The sequence below is a fragment of the Bos mutus genome, chromosome 4 (assembly GCF_027580195.1).
Source record: "Bos mutus isolate GX-2022 chromosome 4, NWIPB_WYAK_1.1, whole genome shotgun sequence".
NCBI classification, from domain to species: domain Eukaryota; kingdom Metazoa; phylum Chordata; class Mammalia; order Artiodactyla; family Bovidae; genus Bos; species Bos mutus.
Window position 1 is genome coordinate 37,937,370 of NC_091620.1, and position 20,351 is coordinate 37,957,720.

The 20,351-nt window shown below is 40.7% G+C and overlaps 1 protein-coding gene across 3 annotated transcripts in view; it reads left to right on the plus strand.

Moving 5' to 3' along the window:
• The window catches only part of RALA (RAS like proto-oncogene A), a 58,689-nt gene extending 44,223 nt beyond the window's left edge, over positions 1–14,466 (plus strand). For all 3 annotated transcript variants that reach the window (XM_070369340.1, XM_070369339.1, XM_005888149.3), the window contains 4 exons: positions 2,452–2,604; positions 4,779–4,987; positions 8,658–8,832; positions 12,487–14,466. In XM_070369340.1, the coding sequence (XP_070225441.1) occupies positions 2,491–2,604; positions 4,779–4,987; positions 8,658–8,832; positions 12,487–12,609 (621 nt within the window). In that variant the 5' untranslated portion in view covers positions 2,452–2,490 and the 3' untranslated portion in view covers positions 12,610–14,466. The remainder of the gene's footprint in view (positions 1–2,451; positions 2,605–4,778; positions 4,988–8,657; positions 8,833–12,486) is intronic.
• Positions 14,467–20,351: the final 5,885 nt, after the last annotated feature.

Sequence of the window (20,351 nt, forward strand, 5' to 3'; positions counted from 1 at the left end):
TGGTTAAAGCAGCCCGTCCCCACTGTCTGGCCCGGTGCCCCTGTGCTCTCCGGCGCACTTGCCACCAGTGGGAGAGTCTGTTTCTGTGTGTGTTGTCTTCGGCTCCAACATCTAGACCAGGGACTGGGACCTGAGCTGTGGAAAGCCAGGTTTGTTTCATTGGGGCTGAGGAGTGTCTCCTTGGTGGGATCTTTTCCTGGATAGCCTTTTAAAAGTAAGGGATCTGCACCTCATAGTTACTGAGGAATGTTTGCACTTTGGGAAAATGTCTTTGGGAATCTCTGCATTTTTTAAGTCACAGACTGAATTGTAAATTTTTCTGAAAGGGAAAGTGTTTTAACCCAGTTGGTCTAACTGCTAACTAATTTTTTGCTTTAAAAGCATACATACTCAACTCTTAGAATATTAATTGATACAGTAACACCCTCAGCTCTTGTGGTATAACTGTTTTAAAAATAAAATGGTAGTTACGTAGCCATGAAGTGATTACAGCTTCTAGCAAGTGAAGATCATAAGAGTGAGAAGTAAGTCATTTCCTGCCTTCATTAGGAATGCCAGCAACAGCATGCTCCATAAGCTTTCTTAGATGAGGTGTCTTTTAGACTTCTACTTATCTGAAGTACACTATTAATGTTCACTGTTTCTGAGCAGTGGTAATCATTTAGAATCCAATGATTTTGTCCTCGGTGTCCAGGAAAAAGAGAGACTCAATCCTTGTTTATTGAGTTAAATTGAACTGTTAGCCTCCAAATGTGGATTCCTTATCATACGCGTCACAGTTCAGGTTGCCTCTACTAAAAAATGTTTATGACATAATAATAGGATCAAAAATTGCGTATATAGTGTGATCTCAGTTATGCTCACAAGTTACAGCTTGTGAAAGGTATGCTGTGACTCAAATATGTCTCAACTTATTCCTGTTATATGGATAGCAAGATTTGGGTTTTGTTTTTTTTTTTTCCTGAAGACTTTTCTATATTGGGCAGATAGGAATATGGGCATGATTTCTGGGGCGGCCTGAGCAGCACCCAGCTCTTGGGTGCCCTGCACAACCAGTGTGTGGAGCACAAACCCAAAGCAGACTGTCCTCACCTGAACTTGTGATGGAATCTCTAGTAGCAGTAACTGCTTTATACCAGTACCATCCAAAGCACTCCCCAGGTTAAGTCAGACTCCGACATTTGTTTGTTCATTTGACACACATGTACTGATGTTGCCAAGTAAACCAGCAGACATAGCGCCCATACTCAAGTTGCTTCCAGTATTTTAGGAAGAAGACCTCTATTAGGAAGAGCACACTTGAGCAGTTTCAGCTCGTGGTAATGGTCATGAAGGAAAGGTATCATGTACCATGTGAGCACAGAGCAGGGAAGAGCCTAGTTTAGGTTGAGAGTTTCGGGTAAGCCAAAACCTCAAAACTGAGAGGAGTTAGCCAAGAATATGCCAAATGGAGGAAACGGCATGATAAAGGCCAGGAGGCAGAGAAGAGCACATGAAGAATCAAGGGAGACCAGTGTGGGTCTGATGCAGCCAGACTGGGCGAGATGAATGAGCATGAGATGGAGAAGTGGGCAGCGTGAGGGGTGTTCCTGCGAGTTGCAGCTTGTGAAAGGTGTGCTGTGACCGAAACAAGTCAGAGATGCTGAGAAGGTACCTCTAAAGAAGGAACCCCCCTCCAACCTCTAAAAACAAAAAGTCTCTTTGCATGGGCCTCCACACAGACTCAGTGTTTGCTCTGATGTCACCGCCTCTTTTTCTAAGGACTGGTAACCATGACCGAAGGTAACTGGGTACCATTGGTGTGCATCACCACTCCAGCTTCTGGGGGAACCTGGTCTTTCTGCACTGAGCACACAAATGTGGTAAACAAATGCATGTGCTAAGGAAAGTGAGGGCACGCTGATTCATGTATTTAAGTTAGGTTACCCATCCCATCACAGTATATGCAGGTGTTCCAGCAACACGATCCTCGGGAATTGAGTGCACAGTGTTAGATTCTACTTATACTTCAACTTCCAAGTTGTCAGGATGTGGTTTCTTTTCTGAAGTTAGAAGAAACGTCTCTTTAGTTATTGCCAACAGAGATTAATGTGGAAACAAAGTGATCGTTCAGCCTGCTTTGTAATCTGCGTGACCATATTCTTGTACAGCTAATACTCCATTACTGTCAGCATGTGGTTGTCCTGGGAAGTTTTCACTTTCGGTCAGCAAACTCATGACTGAAAACTATTATAAGAGAAATGCCCTTGAGTCATATACTTGTCTTATTGCCATGGTGTTTTCTGATAAGTGGTTCTTCCCACAAATGAGCATACTTCATTTGCCATCTGTTTAAAATCCTAGCAGAATGGGAACTAGTAACTTGAAGCCTAAGGACTTCATATCTCTTTCATACACTGGAATTCTGACAAAGAATGTATTGAGCATTACTTGTTCTTTCATTCTTTTTAGATTCTTCTTAATCCTTTGGTGAAAACTCTGTGACACAAGATGGCTGCAAATAAGCCCAAGGGTCAGAATTCTTTGGCCTTACACAAAGTCATCATGGTGGGCAGTGGTGGTGTGGGCAAGTCTGCTCTGACTCTGCAGTTCATGTATGATGAGGTAAGTGCTGATTGTATCATGGATGTCAAAGTTTGGGCTTTCAGAGAGTATTTCTCTAGCTTAGCTTTGGTTGTGTTTGAGTCTTTGAAAGCTACTGATCATTTTTTTCCTGGTTTTAAATTCAGAGCCAACATTTGTATGCAGCTTGATTTACCAAGTTGAGAATTCAAGGTCCTTAAAAACGTATGCTTTTAAAAAACAGAACAAAAGTGAAAACAGTACCTTTCTCTGAGCAATATGTGCCTTTTTTTAATTTTAATTTTTAGTGTCTTAATAGTGAGACCCACCTTGAATTAATAGAACTGGTAGATATAGTACCTAGTTGAGACTTGAGGTCAACATATATAATATATATATATAACATATATATATCCTTTAATAACTCAATGAAAACAATCAGTAATTTATTATATATTTGGCCTGGTACTACAGTCACCACTAAGCAGGTGAAGGCTGTGTCCCCGAAATAAAATTACTTAACAGGTTATAGATTTGTGTGCATGTATTTGTATTAGACTTTATGGCCCCAAAGTTAAGGTCTCAGCGTATATACAGCAATGTATTTTTTCCATAGAGCATTGTTATTAAGGCTAAATGATTTGAGTTGCTAATCAAATTTTAGCATTTATCCTCAATTCTTCTGCCTCCCAAATAGAAGTAAGGATTTATGGTTACTCTTTCTTACCTGGTCCTCACAACAGTCTTGTGTGGTAGGTAGTGGTATCCTCATTTTACAGATGAGAAAGCAGAAGTTACCCAACCTGCCCATGTAGAGTGACCTCTGATGAGTAACTCAGTGTTAAACCTAGTCTTCTGAGAAAAATATCCTGCAGATTTTTTATCACCCAATGTCTCTTTTCATTGCCTGCTCATCAGCATTTCTTTCATACACACAGAAATTTTTTAAAAAATTTTATTGTTGATTTACAATATTGTATTAATTTCTTCTCACACAGAACACTTAAATCCTCCAGTTGTCCTGCTTAAACAATTTGGAGGGGGAAAATTGAAATGGTATTTTAAATGGAATTGCTAATTTATCTATTCAGTTCTGTTCTTCATACTAGTCACCTGAATAGCTGCTTTTCTTTAAATTAATCCTGAAGTCAGTACCCTTCTTGACAGTAAGGCAGTCAAAAGTAAGAATGTTCATATGTCTGATGTTTGATGAATGGTTAAGCTTTCATTTAATAGTCATAATATTATCAGATACAATAACTGAATATATCCATTAAATATTCATAAATGTTTATAAATATTTTATATTTGTGAAATAATAGCATGTAATTATGGTAGAATGTTCTATATCTTTTACAGTTACAAATACACTGTGTTTGATTTTTCAGTAAATATTTGTTGAGTGTCTCCATATACCAGACACTCTTCTAGGCTTTGAGGAGACATTGATGAATAGACTGGTCAAGGTCCCTGCCCCCAGGGGTTAAATTCTAGTATGGGAATTTAGACATTGAGCAAATAAATAAGATATCAGATAAATATTTATAGGAACTAATTAAAAGCCCACAAAAGTATGTGTGTATATCTATATACACACACACCAACAATGATACACTGATCAAAAATATCAAGGTGAGATTTAGAGAGTAAAAGTTAGAAGTACAATTGTAAAGTTGTTTAATTGTGCTATTTTTAAAAATGGGAAGACTGGGGGAAAATCTCAAAGTTCAAGATTTGACATTCTACAGAGTGGTATAAGGCACTTTTTTGACTCGGTTCATTTTGGAGAAAGAAAAGATTTAGCCATACTTTCAATCCTTACCTAAATATTGACTTACTTTGAAGTCATTTTCTACAATTCTGACTTGAAAATTTATATTTGGAGTCACAAAAAAGGATTCTTAAACATTTGATAAAATACCTATGTAATAGTTTTTGCAGGTATAACATTTTAAGGCAGAAAAGAGTCATGGTTTTCAAGCTGTCAATGACCTAGAGCTGTTCAACCTCCACTTTTTGTAAAAGAAAAGACCTCTGAATTGTCTACAAAGGAAATTTAAACGAATGTAGCTTTTACCACTAGGGAAAACTTAATGAAGGTTACATGTGGCTTCTCAGTACTATTTTGGCACCTTCATGTGAATCTGTATTTCAAAATAAGAACCTTTGAAAAGTGAAGATGATTTAGAAATGGAAGTGCTTTTCCTCATTCCCAGTTTGTGGAGGACTACGAGCCGACCAAAGCCGACAGCTATCGGAAGAAGGTGGTGCTGGACGGGGAGGAAGTGCAGATTGACATCCTGGACACAGCTGGGCAAGAAGACTACGCTGCCATTAGAGATAACTACTTCCGCAGCGGCGAGGGCTTCCTCTGTGTCTTCTCCATTACAGAAATGGAATCCTTTGCAGCCACAGCCGACTTCAGGTATGTCAGGGAGTCGTGTCATGACACTGCAGAACAACTGCCTCCTCAGCAACGAGTGGACAGCTAGAGGCTCTTAACCTGGTTGTCTTTCCCTCTAACCGTGTTTAGTCCCTCTCTGACATCAGTGTGACTCTGTCCTCTGTGCGCTTGTACCCACATATTCAGTGCACTGTACCTAACCTCACAGCCAGCTCTGCCAGCGCCAGCTGCAGTGCAGCCTGAGTGTGTGACAGCCTGCATACGCAGAGTCTCCTTATGTGTTACTGAAGTATTTCCCTTTGGAGTACAGTACTACTGCTGCCGTAAAAGCAGATGCCTGGATCCCATAACGGATCTATGACCCAGATTCTGAGTCTTTCTGTGTTAGTCACGGGTGTCTCGGAACCTGTGTCGTGCCCAGCAGGCACGTCGCCATCCTCCTCACAGTGTAGACACTTTGATAACACACACTGAACTTTTAGTGGAAATAATACCACCATAGATTGACACACTGTCTTGTTATACAATCTTTTTAATATCTTATTTACTGTTTGTTTAATCGAAATCTGTCCTCCACTTGATTTGGGGCAGGGGATTGGGGAAGTGAAAAAGGGGAGAGATGTTCTCTCTATACATAAGACAAATATAGCATAAATAAGTTCTTGAGTAGTGTCATAAATACAGCATGAATAAAAACAAATATTCTTTATGTATTTTTATTTTATTACCACATAATAATAAAATTATTATTATTATTATTACCACATACACGTGGTCTGCTTTGGTGTGGGGGGCAGGCACAAAAGAAGCATATAATATATCCTCTGTTTTCAACGTTCACACAGCTGAGTTGAATAAGGCATGAAACCCAGTGTTAGTGATAAAGAAGATATGGACAGCGATTGTTATAGGGGATCCAAGAGAGGAGAGGAGTTGGAGGCCTTCAAGAGCTAGATAACCTTGAAGGACAACAAGGATTTCCAAAGATGAGGAAAGACGTCATCCCTAGTGTTTGGGCAGGAAACTGAACCAGGGCTTACACAAAGCATTCCTCGTCATGTATACGTGAAAGTCCCAGGAACTCAAAAGATTCTAAGAGAACCTTCTTTGCAAAAGAGCATGTCACTGAGAAACCTAGGAAATGTAAAGTTATTTGTAAAATTAAGTTTGTTGGTTTCTGTAAGGAAAAGTTTTTTGTACGTGATAAAGTGCAAAGAGTGGCAGATTCTGGTAACTTGTAACCCTGGGAGACATACTGAAAGTTTCGTGTCAGTGCTTATTCATTCTTTCAAAAAATATTTGAGTGCTTATTCTGTAGCAGATTCTGTTCTAAGTAATGGAATACATTTTGTCACCATAGTCACCAAAGCCAAAGTGGTATCTCAAGGGAATGAGGTATTTTTATGCCAAGAGAAAAAGTCTTGGGCTGTTGCTATTACAGAAAATAAGTGAATCATTCATTCTGTCCTACCTCCAATGTGTTGCCCTTCCCATAAATAAAAAATGTTCCTGGTAACTGACCAGCAGTAGGAAAGCCATTTTTAAGGTGGTTTGAATGGTAATAGAATAGTAGGCACTCCACATGATCTGACCTGCAAAGTGTAGCACAATGTCAGCTCCTCTTCTTAATTTTTTTATTGTAGTTGATTTTTAAAAATTTTTTATTGAAGTATGGTTGATTTACAATGACATGTTAATTTCAGCTATATAGCAAAGTGATTCAGTTTTACATACCTAATTTTTTTTTTTCTTTTTCTTTTCCATTATGGTTTATCATAGGCTTTGAGTGTAGTTCTCTGTGCTATCCAGTGGGACCTTGTTGTGTATCCATTTTACATGTAATAGTTTGCATCTGCTTATCCCAAACTCCCCCAACCCATTCCTCCTTGGCAACCCTAAGCCTCTCTTCTATGTCTGTGAGTCTTTTTTCATAGATAAGTTCATTTATGTCATATTTTAGACTCCATACATAAGTGATACCATGTGGGATTTCTCTTTCTGACTTGCTTCACGTGGTATGATCGTCTCTAGTTGCATCCACGTTGCTGCAAATGGCATCATTTCATTCTTTCTTATGGCTGAGTAGTAGTCCATTTTATAGGCACCATATCTTCTTTATGCATTCACTCATCTGTTGATGGACACTTAGGCTGTTTCTGTGTCTTTGCTATTGCGACTAGTGCTGCTAAGAACACTGGGGCACATGTATCTTTTTGAGTTAGAGTTTTGTCTGGATATATGTCTGGGAGTGGGGTTGCTGGATCATATGGTAATTCTTAGTTTTCTGAGGACCTTCCGTACTGTTTTCCACAACGACTGCACAGATTTGCGTTCCCACCAGCAGTGGAAGAGGACTCCTGTTTCTCCGTGCCCTCTCCAGCATTTGCTATTTGTAGACTTTTTAGTAATGGCCATTCTGACTGGTGTGAGGTGGTACATCAGTATAGTTTTGATTTGCATTTCTCTAATAATTGTCAGCTCCTAAATGTAGCCTTCCTGGGCCTCCTATCACGAAGGCAGAATCCACTGTTTCCTCATCGGTGTTTGTGATGTACTCTGCACAGCCCCAGTAGCACACTCACCACACTCTGACACTGAGATTGATTTCTGTATGCTGTGTGTTTTTCCTGACAAGGTAAAAACACTTGAGAGCAGAACCCATTTCTTACCCATTTCAGTATCCCTGATACCCACGTTTGGCACAGTTGCTAGCATATAACTTACAGTGCTTATAAGGGTTCGATAGAAATGTTAGAAAACCCTGTTGCTTTTTGTGGTTCTCACTTTCCTCAAGATAAAAATGAAGCTTGACCAGTTTGTAAAGGTGCTTTTCTATTCTAAAATTCTATAATTGTCTCTCCAACTCCAAAGGGAGCATCACTTTAAGCAAAAATGCCAGTAATGATTATAGTCATCACAAAGGTCACTGATGACCCTAACAAATTTAATGATAATGGGAAAGTTTAACATATTGTGAGAATTACCAAAGTGTGACAGAGTGACACAAAGTGAACAAATGCCGTTGGGAAAGTGGCACCGATAGACTAGCTGGACACAGGGCGACTACAGCCCTTCAGTCTGTTACAAAAGAGAAAGCAGTATCTGCAGAGCACAGTAAAGCTAACTGCAGTGTAACAAGGTATATTTGTATCAGTAGTACTTCATAAATTGTGATCAAGTGTGTTGACAATGGAGAATCTGGGCGTGGGGACATGCAGGATCTCTGTCCTCTCTTCACACCTTCTCTGTAAATCTGAAATCATTCTAATGTAAAGAGTTTGTTTTGAAAAAGCCTTTAGAGGGACTTCCCTGACAGTCCAGTGGTTAAGATTCTGTACTTCCACTGCAGGGGGTGCAGGTTCAGCCCCTGATTGGGGAACTAAGATCCCATCTGAGATTCTCAGAACGTAAAAAAGGTTTTAAAAACAAGGCATTTAGAATGAAGTTGCATTTGATACTTTCACTTCATGCCTCTACTGCCATATTTGTACTCTTCCTTGGTGTATTTTTCCTCCACCAATGAAGTGAACGTGAAGCTCAAATGATTGAGGGTAGATAAAGGAAGACATGCTGCTTGTTTCCTCCCATGTAATAAATGAGTTCATTGCTAAGAAGCATAAATAAATGCCTGCATGCGTTATTGGTTATTTTAACACATAGAGATATTTCTTGCTCATTTCCTCTTATCCAGGGAGCAGATTTTAAGAGTAAAAGAAGATGAGAATGTTCCATTTCTGCTCGTTGGAAACAAATCAGATTTGGAAGATAAAAGGCAGGTTTCCGTAGAAGAGGCAAAAACAAGAGCCGATCAGTGGAACGTTAACTATGTGGAAACATCTGCCAAGACGCGGGCCAATGTCGACAAGGTAAAAGGGGACCCTCCTCACCACAACATCGTGTTAAAACAGGTTGATTTGCTTAACTCGGCTCCATCTGTGTCTAGAGATTCTGTTGAGACTTTCAGAGAGAAATTTAATACACGTTGATGTTTATCAGCCCTGAATGCTCAAGTACGCTGTTAGGACTTTCTTGACTTCACCTTGTCCTTAGGTTCCCAAAGGGTGCAAAAACACGAGACAGCCACAGCAAAGCACTGGCCAGATTCCTGACTTGAATCCCTCCTCTTTTTTCTTTTTTTTTTTTTTCTTTTTCTTTTCCTGTGGCTGGAGAATATTTTATTTTCTTCTTTCCTTTTCTTTTCCTGATTGGCTGGAGAATCTTTTCTTTTCTTTTTTCTTTCCTTTTCTTTTCCTGATTGGCTGGAGAATGTCTGCGCTGACACCTGCCCATCCCCACTTAAGTTCTCCCAAGTGAAGGTGGCTCCCAAGATGAAGGAGCCCGGAGGGAGAGGGTTTAGAAATCTCTGTCACCACAGCTGCACTCCCCACCCTCCACTTCTGTTCTCCACCCCCTCACCCCCCTCTCCACCCAAGGGAAAGAGAGCTCCTCTGCCCTCTTCCCTCATCTTTGCACTTTGTGCAGCTGGGCCCTTCCTAGAGACCAGGTGAGGAACACTTTGGAGCCTTCCCAGGTGCCGTTCAGCTGCCCACCACCGCTCCCCCTCCCCCTGACACCACTGTCAGCATTCAGGAAGCCTGCTGGTGGGGCTGGAGCAGCTCTGGGGGGGGAGCCCTTCCAGGGAGACCTTTTCAGTCCCCGAGTATCTCAGCCCTACAGGTGCCTCAGAAAAACTAACATGCAGAAGGATTGCCTATAAAGCCTGATAAACACAGGTTCCTGGGTCTTCTCCAGAGACTTGGATTCATTTGCTCTGGGGTCAGTCCTAAGAATTTGCAGGTCTCGTTAGCTCCTGGGTGTGCAGGTGGGGTGGTGGACCGCACTTGAAGTAACGCTGCCCTAGGTGTCTGCAGGTGTTTGTGGACTAGTCTGCTGTGTCGAGATCCATAACCCTGGTCCAGAAATCATGATGTTAAAAGTTTAGAGGTTCTTTCTGCCTGTTTACTGTAGGTTTAAAGGCATTGTCATTTTAAGCTCACTTTTTTTTTTTCCAGTCACACAGTCAGATTCCTCTAAGTCCAGGATATCTTTACAACATGCTACAAAAGTTCTACTCAGTGAACCAGTTTCCGCTAGTTACAGCAAATGTTTTTCAAAATACTAATGAAATATAGTTTAAGATTCAGTGTGTATGGGGTTTTGAAAGGCACCACAGAACAGTATCATAGCATATATATACTTTGTTTCCTCCTGTTTAATATCTGGAGCAGATGGTAGAACACACACTAAAACCTATTTGAACTAAGGGGAGTGGGGAGGAGAGGTGAACAGTAACTGTCCGGCTCTGAGGCTTGCAGCAGTCCTGTGGTGTCACCTGCTGGCATCAGAGGCCCGGGGAAAGTACAGTCATGCACGTTGTCAGAGTTATCACAGGACAGTGAGAAAAAGACCAGCAACCCAATGGGAAGACAGTCAAAAAATATAGACACCCTTGTAATAGAAGAGAACTACAAATTACTTTAAAGTTTAAAAGCGGCTTAGTCTAACTTATAATAGGAAGCACAGTTTAAAAATAGGACTTTTTTCTTACCTGTTACATTGGGGAATAAAGCAACAAGACTGATAATAATACTGTTGACAGGAGTATGGGGAGGAGGGAAAAGGAACTCTCATATGTTCGTAGAAGGGCAATTTGGTAATTATCAAAATTATGACCCCGCCAATTCAAGTTCTAAAAATTTATATAAAGTCATACATCCATGTAGCAGTAGTCACTGAAGCATTATCTGTAGAAACAAAAGACTGGAAATATCAAAGTGTCCAATAACAGACTATTTTAAAGGCTGGTGCATCCATATAATGAAATATTGTACAGCCATTAAAAAAAAATGAGGAGAACTTCCCTGGTGGTACAGTTGATAAGAAACTGCCTCCCAGTGCAGGGGACACAGGTCGACCCTGGTCCATGAAGATCTCACAGTGCCGCGGAGCAAGTAAGCCCGTGTGCTATAACTGCTGAGCCTGGGAGCTGCAGCTACTGAAGCCCGCACACCTGGAGCCTGTGCTCGCCAACAAGAGAACCCACTGCAGTGAGAAAAGCCTGTGCAACGCAACCAAGAGTAGTCCCCACTCACCACAGCTAGAGAAAACTTCGAGCAGCAGTGAAGACCCAGGAGGCCAAAAATAAGTATTTTTTTAAAAATGAAGGTAGAGCTAAATGTGCTGATCTTCAGCATTAAGAAATGAAATATAGAACAGTAGCAGTAACTGTAGTTTGCTGCCATCTGTGTTTGAAACACATCATGCACACAAGCACACATCTGTGTGTATCAGGGGGATATGCAAGAATCTACTACCTGTGGCTGCCACCGGGTAGATGCATTTTTCACAAGCACCTCAGTGGCTGCAGAAAAGTAACGTGCAGCAACTCTTCAGCCACAGCGTGAGTCCACATCCTTCAGGCCCTACTCAGTGTGCACTCAGACACTTGCCTGGAGAATCCCATGGACAGAGGAGCCTGGTGGGCTGCAGTCCATAGGGTTGCACAGAGTCGGACACAACTGAAGCAGCTTAGCATGCATGCATGCACAGACACTTGTTAGTGATATTGAACTTTTTAATTATTACACTAATAGCTTTTAAATTATTATGCTAATATCTCCCATTACTTGCCAGTTTCTAGACAGACAAAAATTGATAAATCCTAAAATACTGTGCAACAAGCAATTGTTTTCTAGTGCCTGGTATCAAAATAATAAAGGAAGCAGTCATTTTCCACAGCTGTTTTTATTTATTTATTTATTTTAATTTTATTTTATTTTTAAACTTTACATAATTATATTAGTTTTGCCAAATATCAAAATGAATCCACCACAGGTATACATGTGTTCCCCATCCTGAACCCTCCTCCCTCCCCATACCATCCCTCTGGGTCGTCCCAGTGCACTAGCCCCAAGCATCCAGTATCGTGCATCGAACCTAGACTGGCAACTCGTTTCTTATATGATATTTTACATGTTTCAATGTCATTCTCCCAAATCTTCCCACCCTCTCCCTCTCCCACAGAGTCCATAAGACTTCTATACATCAGTGTCTCTTTTGCTGTCTCGTACACCGGGTTATTGTTACCATCTTTCTAAATTCCATTTTTAAAAGGGCTGAAGAAAGGTTAATAAGTGAAAATTTTATTAAATTACTTTAAAATTGTAATTGATAAAATATATGTGCTAATTATTAATTACTCAAATGTAATCCATTGGGTTACATCTTCGGAGCTATCACTTGCAGTGCTTCTTTATTTTTATGTTGAAAAGTCAGATGGAAGATTAGGTTATATTATGTAAGCAGATTTTACCCTAAAGTGTAATTCAGAAAATCTTCCTGTTTTCCCATTTTTTTAACGTACTTGGAAGAAGCAGACTTTAGTTCTATACTTTCCTGTCCCTGTACTCCCCAAAGAAGAGCTCTTTAATATTCATATAGTACTCCCAATGTTTACTGCTGTGATTCAGAGATGTACCAGGCACAAATTATCCACTTGCTCTATTCTGTTTTCTTTGTAGGTATTTTTTGATTTAATGAGGGAAATTCGGGCCAGAAAGATGGAAGACAGCAAAGAAAAGAATGGAAAAAAGAAGAGGAAAAGTTTAGCCAAGAGAATCAGAGAAAGATGCTGCATTTTATAATCAGAGCCCAAACTCCTTTCTTATCTTGACCATACTAATAAATATAATTTATAAGCTTTGCCATTGAAGGCTCAATTGACTGAAATTACTTTAACATTTTGGAAATTGTTATGTATCTCTAAAAGCATGAATTGGAACTGCACTGAAAGTCAAATTCACTTAAAAAGAAATTAGTGTGGCTTCACCAAGAAGCAAAGTTCAACTTATTTCATAATTGCCTACATTTATCACGGTCCTGAATGTAGCGTGGGCGCTTGTGTTTTGCCGGCAGTCTTTCTTGAACTGTTCGAGAGGTGAGAATGGGGGTGGACAATGGGAGGAAAGGCTACTTCCTCTGGTTTATTATAAAGCTTAAATTTTATAATCATTTTAAAATGGCTTGGTCTTCTACTGCCTTGAAAAAGAAATGACAATTGTGAACATGATAGTTAAACTGTACCACTTTTTTTTTAACCATTGTTATGCAAAATATAGAAGAAAAAGTGACTGGCATGATTGTTGCATATAGTTCAATTGAGAGTAATTCATCTGTGAACCTGCATTAATTACCTGGTGATTAACTTAGAAAAGTGGTGTAAACTTGTACATGGAAATTTTTTAATATGCCTTAATTTAGAAACTGAAAGATACCTGGTTACATCGTTCTGGGTTGTATCTGGCATCCTCATGGTGCCGTGGGCCCACTGCCCACGTGTCCTGGTGAGAGAATATATGTCAGGATGGAGGACAACTTTTGTATAGAAGATGCTCAAGAAATAACTGCTAGAGTCTGTCCAAATGTAAAATGTGTGCCATACTCTGGTTCTTGAAAATGAAGTTCCAGAGCTCCTTGATTGCTTTTAATTAACTGTAAGGTAGTTTAAAAATGAAGGACCAGCATATACTTGTAAGATAATTTTAGACTATGAGGATTCAGTATGTCTCAGTGAACCCTTATTCTTTAAGATGCTGATCCCTGGAAATCCTTTTATGCAAGTGGTGAATATGTGTTAAGATTTTGATCTCTTTGGAGCAGGGCATAGGAAAAGTGTCCACGGTGCTAATGCGTTTTGCACTAGACCACTTCAGGAAAATAGTTGTGCTTGCCATCTGTTAACTTCTAAATTTGTTTTCCTGAGGTTGCAGTTTGGCTGTGCGGGAGTTACTAGGAGTGTTTGTAGTCTGTGTTCATAATGAAGAACACTGTAGTTACATTTTCCTAAAGTTAACATCGAACAGCCAAACCTGAGGATAGTGCAGAAAACATGTTTGCCACCAAACAGTAGGCTCTGTCCCTGTTGTACGGCATACCCACTGAAGGGACATAATTTCAATGGGAAAAATACCACTATCAGATTTTTCTTTTCTTTGGAATGGGACTAGGGCAGTTGTTTCAATAAAGTTTTGCTTTCTTTATGCTCAGTCTTAATCTCAGCAAGTCAAAGATGTGTTCAGGCATTCCAGGTAACAGATGTGTCCGTAAAGTTAACACAAATAGGCTATTTAGGAACTGAACTCTTTAGATACTACATCCAGCTTGTCATGTTAAATATGTGTCCCTAAAGGGTTTGAGATGTACATCTTTCATTTCCTACTTTTCATAGGCTGTGCCGTGTGCAGAATTAAAGTTCCCCATATAAGCGCTGCCCCGCGGGCCCAGCGGTCTCCATGTGTACGTGTTGCAGTCTCATTTAACCAGGGGTCCTGACCACTAATGTCGTGACTTTGCTTTGAGACCTTTCCTCTCCTGGGTACTGAGGTGCTATGAAGCCAACTGACAAAGATGCATCACATGTCTTAGGCTGATGCCACTACCCGACTGGTTTATTTGCAATTTGAGCCATTTAAAGACCAATAAACTTCCTTTTTTTAAATGTTTGTGGTGTTACTTGATGTTTACAGTAGAACATGTAAAATTCAACCTGGGCATCCTTACCAGAGACTTGAAAACACCTCAGTCTTTTGAGCTATCAGTTTAGGAACTTCTGTGTGAGAAGAGTCCTGAGCCAGATGTGCTCGGTCACAGGGCCATCATTACTCAGGTTTAAACAAGGCTCCGAAATGGCAGAGCCCCGACATGCACAGTTGCATGGAAGGCACTCTTCTGCTGTCACGAGAGTCCTCCATTGTACGTACTTTTCGAATACTACTCGACTCCTGAGTGGGTAGGTGGCAGCTTTATCTTCGTTTTGTAAATCAGACTGATCCCCAGAGACAACTCCATTTCCAAACTGGCAGGAGGAATCCCCCCTCCCCCTGCCGTCTCATCATACTTCAGGCATTCACTCACATTTGATGTCTGGAAAACAGTGGCCTACTAGCTGTCACACAGCCCCTGGGCTGGAAATGATCTGCCCCAGCATTGAACACAACCCTTCAAGATCCGATTCACTTTAATTTCTTAATTCATAAGCAGTGAGCACATTTATAATTGGCATAATTTTAATCTTGCTGTGTGGACCCATTCTTAACACCAATCAGGGGCATGATGTTGAACATTATATACTAAACAAAGGTTAGACTAAGTTGTCTCAAAGTGAATCAGAATGTCATTTTCAAAATTTTATAAGGGAAGGTAAAATTTAAAACTATCAAAGCATTTACCAGAATTTAACAGTTTTCAAACTAATCCTTTAAAAAAAAAAAATCCATCATTAAAAGTCCCCTTTAGCAAATTGCTTTGAAAGTCAAGAGTGGACAGACCAATGGAAGCCTTCATTCATGCCCTTAGTTTGTGATAGGTTCTTATGAACCACCTACTGTGGGCACTGCTGCGAATATAACAGGTGGAAGGACAGGCATGATGAGTTCAGGACAAGTATAGAGATTCACACAGAGCAAAGTACCTATGTGTTACAAGGAAAGCAAGTTTTAAAAAGAGATTAAGTCTAGGTCTCCTTATCCTGGGCCAGACACCCTATTTCTTATGATTGTAAACTCATAGAGTAATAGCAAACAGTGCATTCTATATGCAAGATACTGTATATTTTTTAATATTAACTCTTTGAGGTACTTGCTATCATTAGCCTTTATCTTCCAGATGGAAAAACTAAGTTGAATAACTTGCCCAGAGCCAAAAAAATGGCAAAATTATTAGCGGATTGGAAACAAAGTAGTCCAGTCCCAAGTCCATGCTCTGAATCCCTGCAGGTGAAGGAGGAGAGGATAGAGTTAATGATAGAGGGGCCTGTACTACGGGGGGGAAGCATCCAGGATTTTCCCCAGGCTGATTTCCTTCAGAGCTTGCAGAGGTTGCTGTGAACCAAGAGGCCTCCTGGGCATACAGCCTGGTTGCTAAGAGAGAAATCAAGTGTGGAGGGAAAACCTTGTGCAGAGCTCAGCTGTGGAGTCAGCCTTACAGTGCTTTTTCCATAACATCAGTCAAGAGGCAGCATTCTTTGGCAGGCAAGAAGCCTGTATCCTACATTTCTTTAACTGCAAAAAATTTCCTAGTCATTTGCTCCAGCAGCACTGCCTGCAGCTGTTGTGGACAGCTGCCTGGAAACGCATGAAGGTAGGTGGGGAGGGACGTTCAGCCATCCATACTCTCAATCCTTACAGAAGCACCATTTCTGGGGAGAGTGAGGGGCCCAGAGAGCATTTAACATCTGTTTAAGAAAGGCCATGACGGTCCAGTGGTTAGGACTCGGAGCTTTCACTGCTGGGGCCAAGTTCAGTCCTCAGTCAAGGAACTAAGATCCTCCAAACCATGCAGTGCAGCCAAGAAAGAAAAAAAAAAAAAAAAAAAGCCGTGAGAACTGTGATAACTTACACAGCTAATCTGATAGAAGAACAAGATCACTTTTATCAAAAGCCCTAAGGAAAGAAAACAGCTGAAGTTTCTCGAAAACAGCTGCTTCCAAGCTCCTAGCAGCTAGAAAGTTCTCCTAAGGGCAAAGTGAAACAACCCAAAAGTAAGAGTCAAGACTTGTTGAATTAGAAGGGAAAGGAGCAGGTGTGAGAGCTAACTTCTGGGCCTTTGCCCGAGGAATTGTATGCTGGCGCCCTCAGCATTGCACCATTATATGCCAACTCTATTGTTTATGACCAACCTAGACAGCATATTAAAAAGCAGAGGCATTACTTTGCCAACAAAGGTCCGTCTAGTCAAAGCTATAGTTTTTCCAGTACTCCTGTATGGATGTGAGAGTTGGACTGTGAAGAAAGCTGAGTGCCAAAGAATTGATGCTTTTGAACTGTGGTGTTGGAAAAGACTCCTGAGAGTCCCTTGGACAGCAAGGAGATCCAACCAGTCCATCCCAAAGGAAATCAGTCCTGAATATTCATTGGAAGGATTGATGCTGAAGCTGAAATTCCAATACTTTGGCCACCTGATGCAAAGAACTGACTCATTGGAAAAGTTGAAGGCAGTAGGAGAAGGGGATGACAGAGGAGAAGATGGTTGGATGGTGTCACCAACTCAATGGACATGAGTTTGGGTAAGCTCTGGGAGCTGGTGATGGACAGGAAAGCCTGGCATGCTGCAGTACGTGGGGTCAGAGTCGGACACAACTGAGCGACTGAACTGAACTGATACCAACTCTGTTGTTTACAGACTGATCTTTGCAAAGGGTGCCAATTTGGTGAAAAAGTATTTGGATGATTTTCCTGGACACCTGGAAGTTGGCTTAGAAGGAGCTTGGAATTCACTTTGAACTTAGTCTTCAGGTCTCCTTAGTCTCCAGTTCAGTTCAGTTCAGTCGCTCAGTCATGTCCGACTCTTTGCGACCCCATGAATCGCAGCACGCGAGGCCTCCCTGTCCATCACCAACTCCTGGAGTTTACCCAAACTCAAGTTCATCGAGTCGGTGATGCCATCCAGCCATCTCATCTGTCGTCCCCTTCTCCTCTTGCCCCCAATCCCTCCCAGCATCAGGGTCTTTTCCAGTGAGTCAGCTCTTCGCATCAGGTGGCCAAAGTATTGGAGTTTCAGCTTCAGCATCATTCCTTCCAATGAACACCCAGGATGGATCTCCTTTAGGATGGACTGGTTGGATCTCCTTGCAGTCCAAGGGACTCTCAAAAGTCTTCTCCAACACCATAGTTCAAAAGCATCAATTCTTTGGCACTCAGCTTTCTTCACAGTCCAACTTTCACATCCAGACGTGACCACAGGAAAAACCATAGCCTTGACTAGATGGACCTTTGTTGGCAAAGTAATTTCTCTCTGCTTTTCAATATAACTATCTAGGTTGGTCATAACTTTCCTTCCAAGGAGTAAGCGTCTTCTAATTTCATGGCTGCAATCACCATCTGCAGTGATTTCGGAGCCCAGAAAAATAAAGTCTGACACTGTTTCCACTCTTTCACTGTTTCCACTTTTCCACTGTTTCCCCATCAATTTCCCATGAAGTGATGGGACCAGATACCATGATCTTAGTTTTCTGAATGTTCAGCTTTAAGCCAACTTTTTCACTCTCCTCCTTCACTTTCATCAAGAGGCTTTTTAGTTCCTCTTCACTTTCTGCCAGAAGGGTGGTGTCATCTGCATATCTGAGGTTATTGATATTTCTCCCAGCAATCTTGATTCCAGCTTGTGCTTCTTCCAGCCCAGTGTTTCTCATGATGTACTCTGCATTATAAGTTAAATAAGCAGGGTGACAGTATACAGCCTTGACGTACTCCTTTTCCTATTTGGAACCTGTCTGTTGTTCCATGTCCAGTTCTAACTGTTGCCTCCTGACCTGCGTATAGGTTTCTCAAGAGGCAGGTCAGGTGGTCTGGTATTCCCATCTCTTTCAGAATTTTCCACAGTTTATTATGATCCACACAGTCAAAGTCTTTGGCTTAGTCAATAAAGCAGAAATAGAGGTTTTTCTGAACTCTCTTGCTTTTTCAGTGATCCAACAGATGTTGGCAATTTGATCTCTGGTTCCTCTGCCTTTTCTAAATCCAGCTTGAACATCAGGAAGTTCACGGTTCACATATTGCTGAATCCTGGCTTGGAGAATTTTGAGCGTTACTTTACTAGCGTGTGAGATGAGTGCAATTGTGTAGTAGTTTGAGCATTCTTTGGCATTGCCTTTCTTTGGGATTGGAATGCAAACTGACCTTTTCCAGTCCTGTGGCCACTGCTGAGTTTTCCAAATTTGCTGGCATATTGAGTGCAGCACTTAATAGATAGTTGGGATATAAAATAGTGGGTGGACTTTGTAGTCAAAAGATAAGTGATTGTTGTCCAAGATGTGGGGAAACACATCCAGGTGGGGGAGGGGGCAGTATGGCAGAGTCTTCAAATATGAAAACCACATACCTTAACATTCATAAAATTCCCTTTTTCTATATCTCTAAAGAAATAACTGCACATGTGCCCAGAGTCATGCCCACGGTGGTTCACTGTAGCACTGCTTACTAGAAGAACACTTCTGAGAACTACCTGAATGTCTAGAAACTCAGGAATGGCTGAAGAAACATAGACAATCCATACTATACAACAGTTTGAAGGAACAGACTAGAGATATTTATCAGTATAGAGAAGTCTTTACAATATTCTTGGGTCAAAAATGCATCTTTGGGACTTCCCTGGCAGTCCAGTGGTTAAGACTCTGTGCTTCCAATGTAGGGGGCATGAGTTCAATCCCTAGTCGGGAAACTAAGATCCCACATGTCACACAATGCTGCCAAAAGCTTTTTTAATTTTTAAATTTAAAAATACATCTTTGACCATGGTACAAACATTGTAACTTTTTTGTAAAACCCATATACAAACAACACCATATACATTGTATAAGTTTGTTTATCTTGAGAAAGCTCATTTTTTTTAATCTAGAGGAATATACCTGAAATACATAATAATGGTTACTCATGAGAGAATAATGAAAAGGGAACGGATTTGAGGGTTTAAACTTTATCCTTAAAAAAAAATTTTTTTTTAAGTCAACCTGGGGGATTGTCAGGTTGACTGCTTTTTTAAAAAAATTATTTATTTTTGGCTGTGCTGGGTCTTTGTGCTACATGGACTTTTCTCTAATTGCAGTGAGCAGGGGCTACTCTCTAGTCGTGGTCCACAGGCTCCTCTTGTGGAGCACAGGCTCTAGAGCGCGCGGGCGTCAGTAGTTGCGGTTCCCGGGTTCTAGGGCACAGGCTCAATAGCTGTGGTGCACGGGCTTAGTTGCTCCTCAGCATGTGAGATCTTCTCAGATCAGGGATCACACCTGTGTTTCCTGCATTGGCAGGTAGATTCTTTACCACTGAGCCACCAGGGAAGTCCTATCCTGTCATTTTTAAATGAAAGATGCATTCATGTATTACTCACATAATTGAAATTAATTTTCTTAAATATATGATTACATGTAGCCAAAGTCCTCATACCTAGAATATATAGAGAACGCTCAAAACTCAACATTAAAGAAAAAACAATTAGAAAATGGACAAAAGAAACATTTCACTAAGTGGCAAATAAACATGAAAAGATGTTCGTCATCATTAGCCATTTGGAAATGCAAATTTAAGACACTGTCAGAAGAGTTAGATGACAAGTCACAGACTGAGGGAAAATATTTTCAAAAGACACATCTGTTAAAGGACTGTGGTACAAAATATGCAATGAATTCTTCAATCTTAACATTAAGAAAATAACCCAATTTTTTTTAAATAGGCCAAAGACCCTAAGAGACACCGCACCAAAGAAGATATTCAGATAACAAACAAGTACATGAAAAAACACTCCACATCATGGGTCATCAAGGAGATGCAAACTAAAGCAAGAAGGAGATAGTACCACACACCTGTTAGAATGACAACGCCAAGTGCTGGTGAGGAAG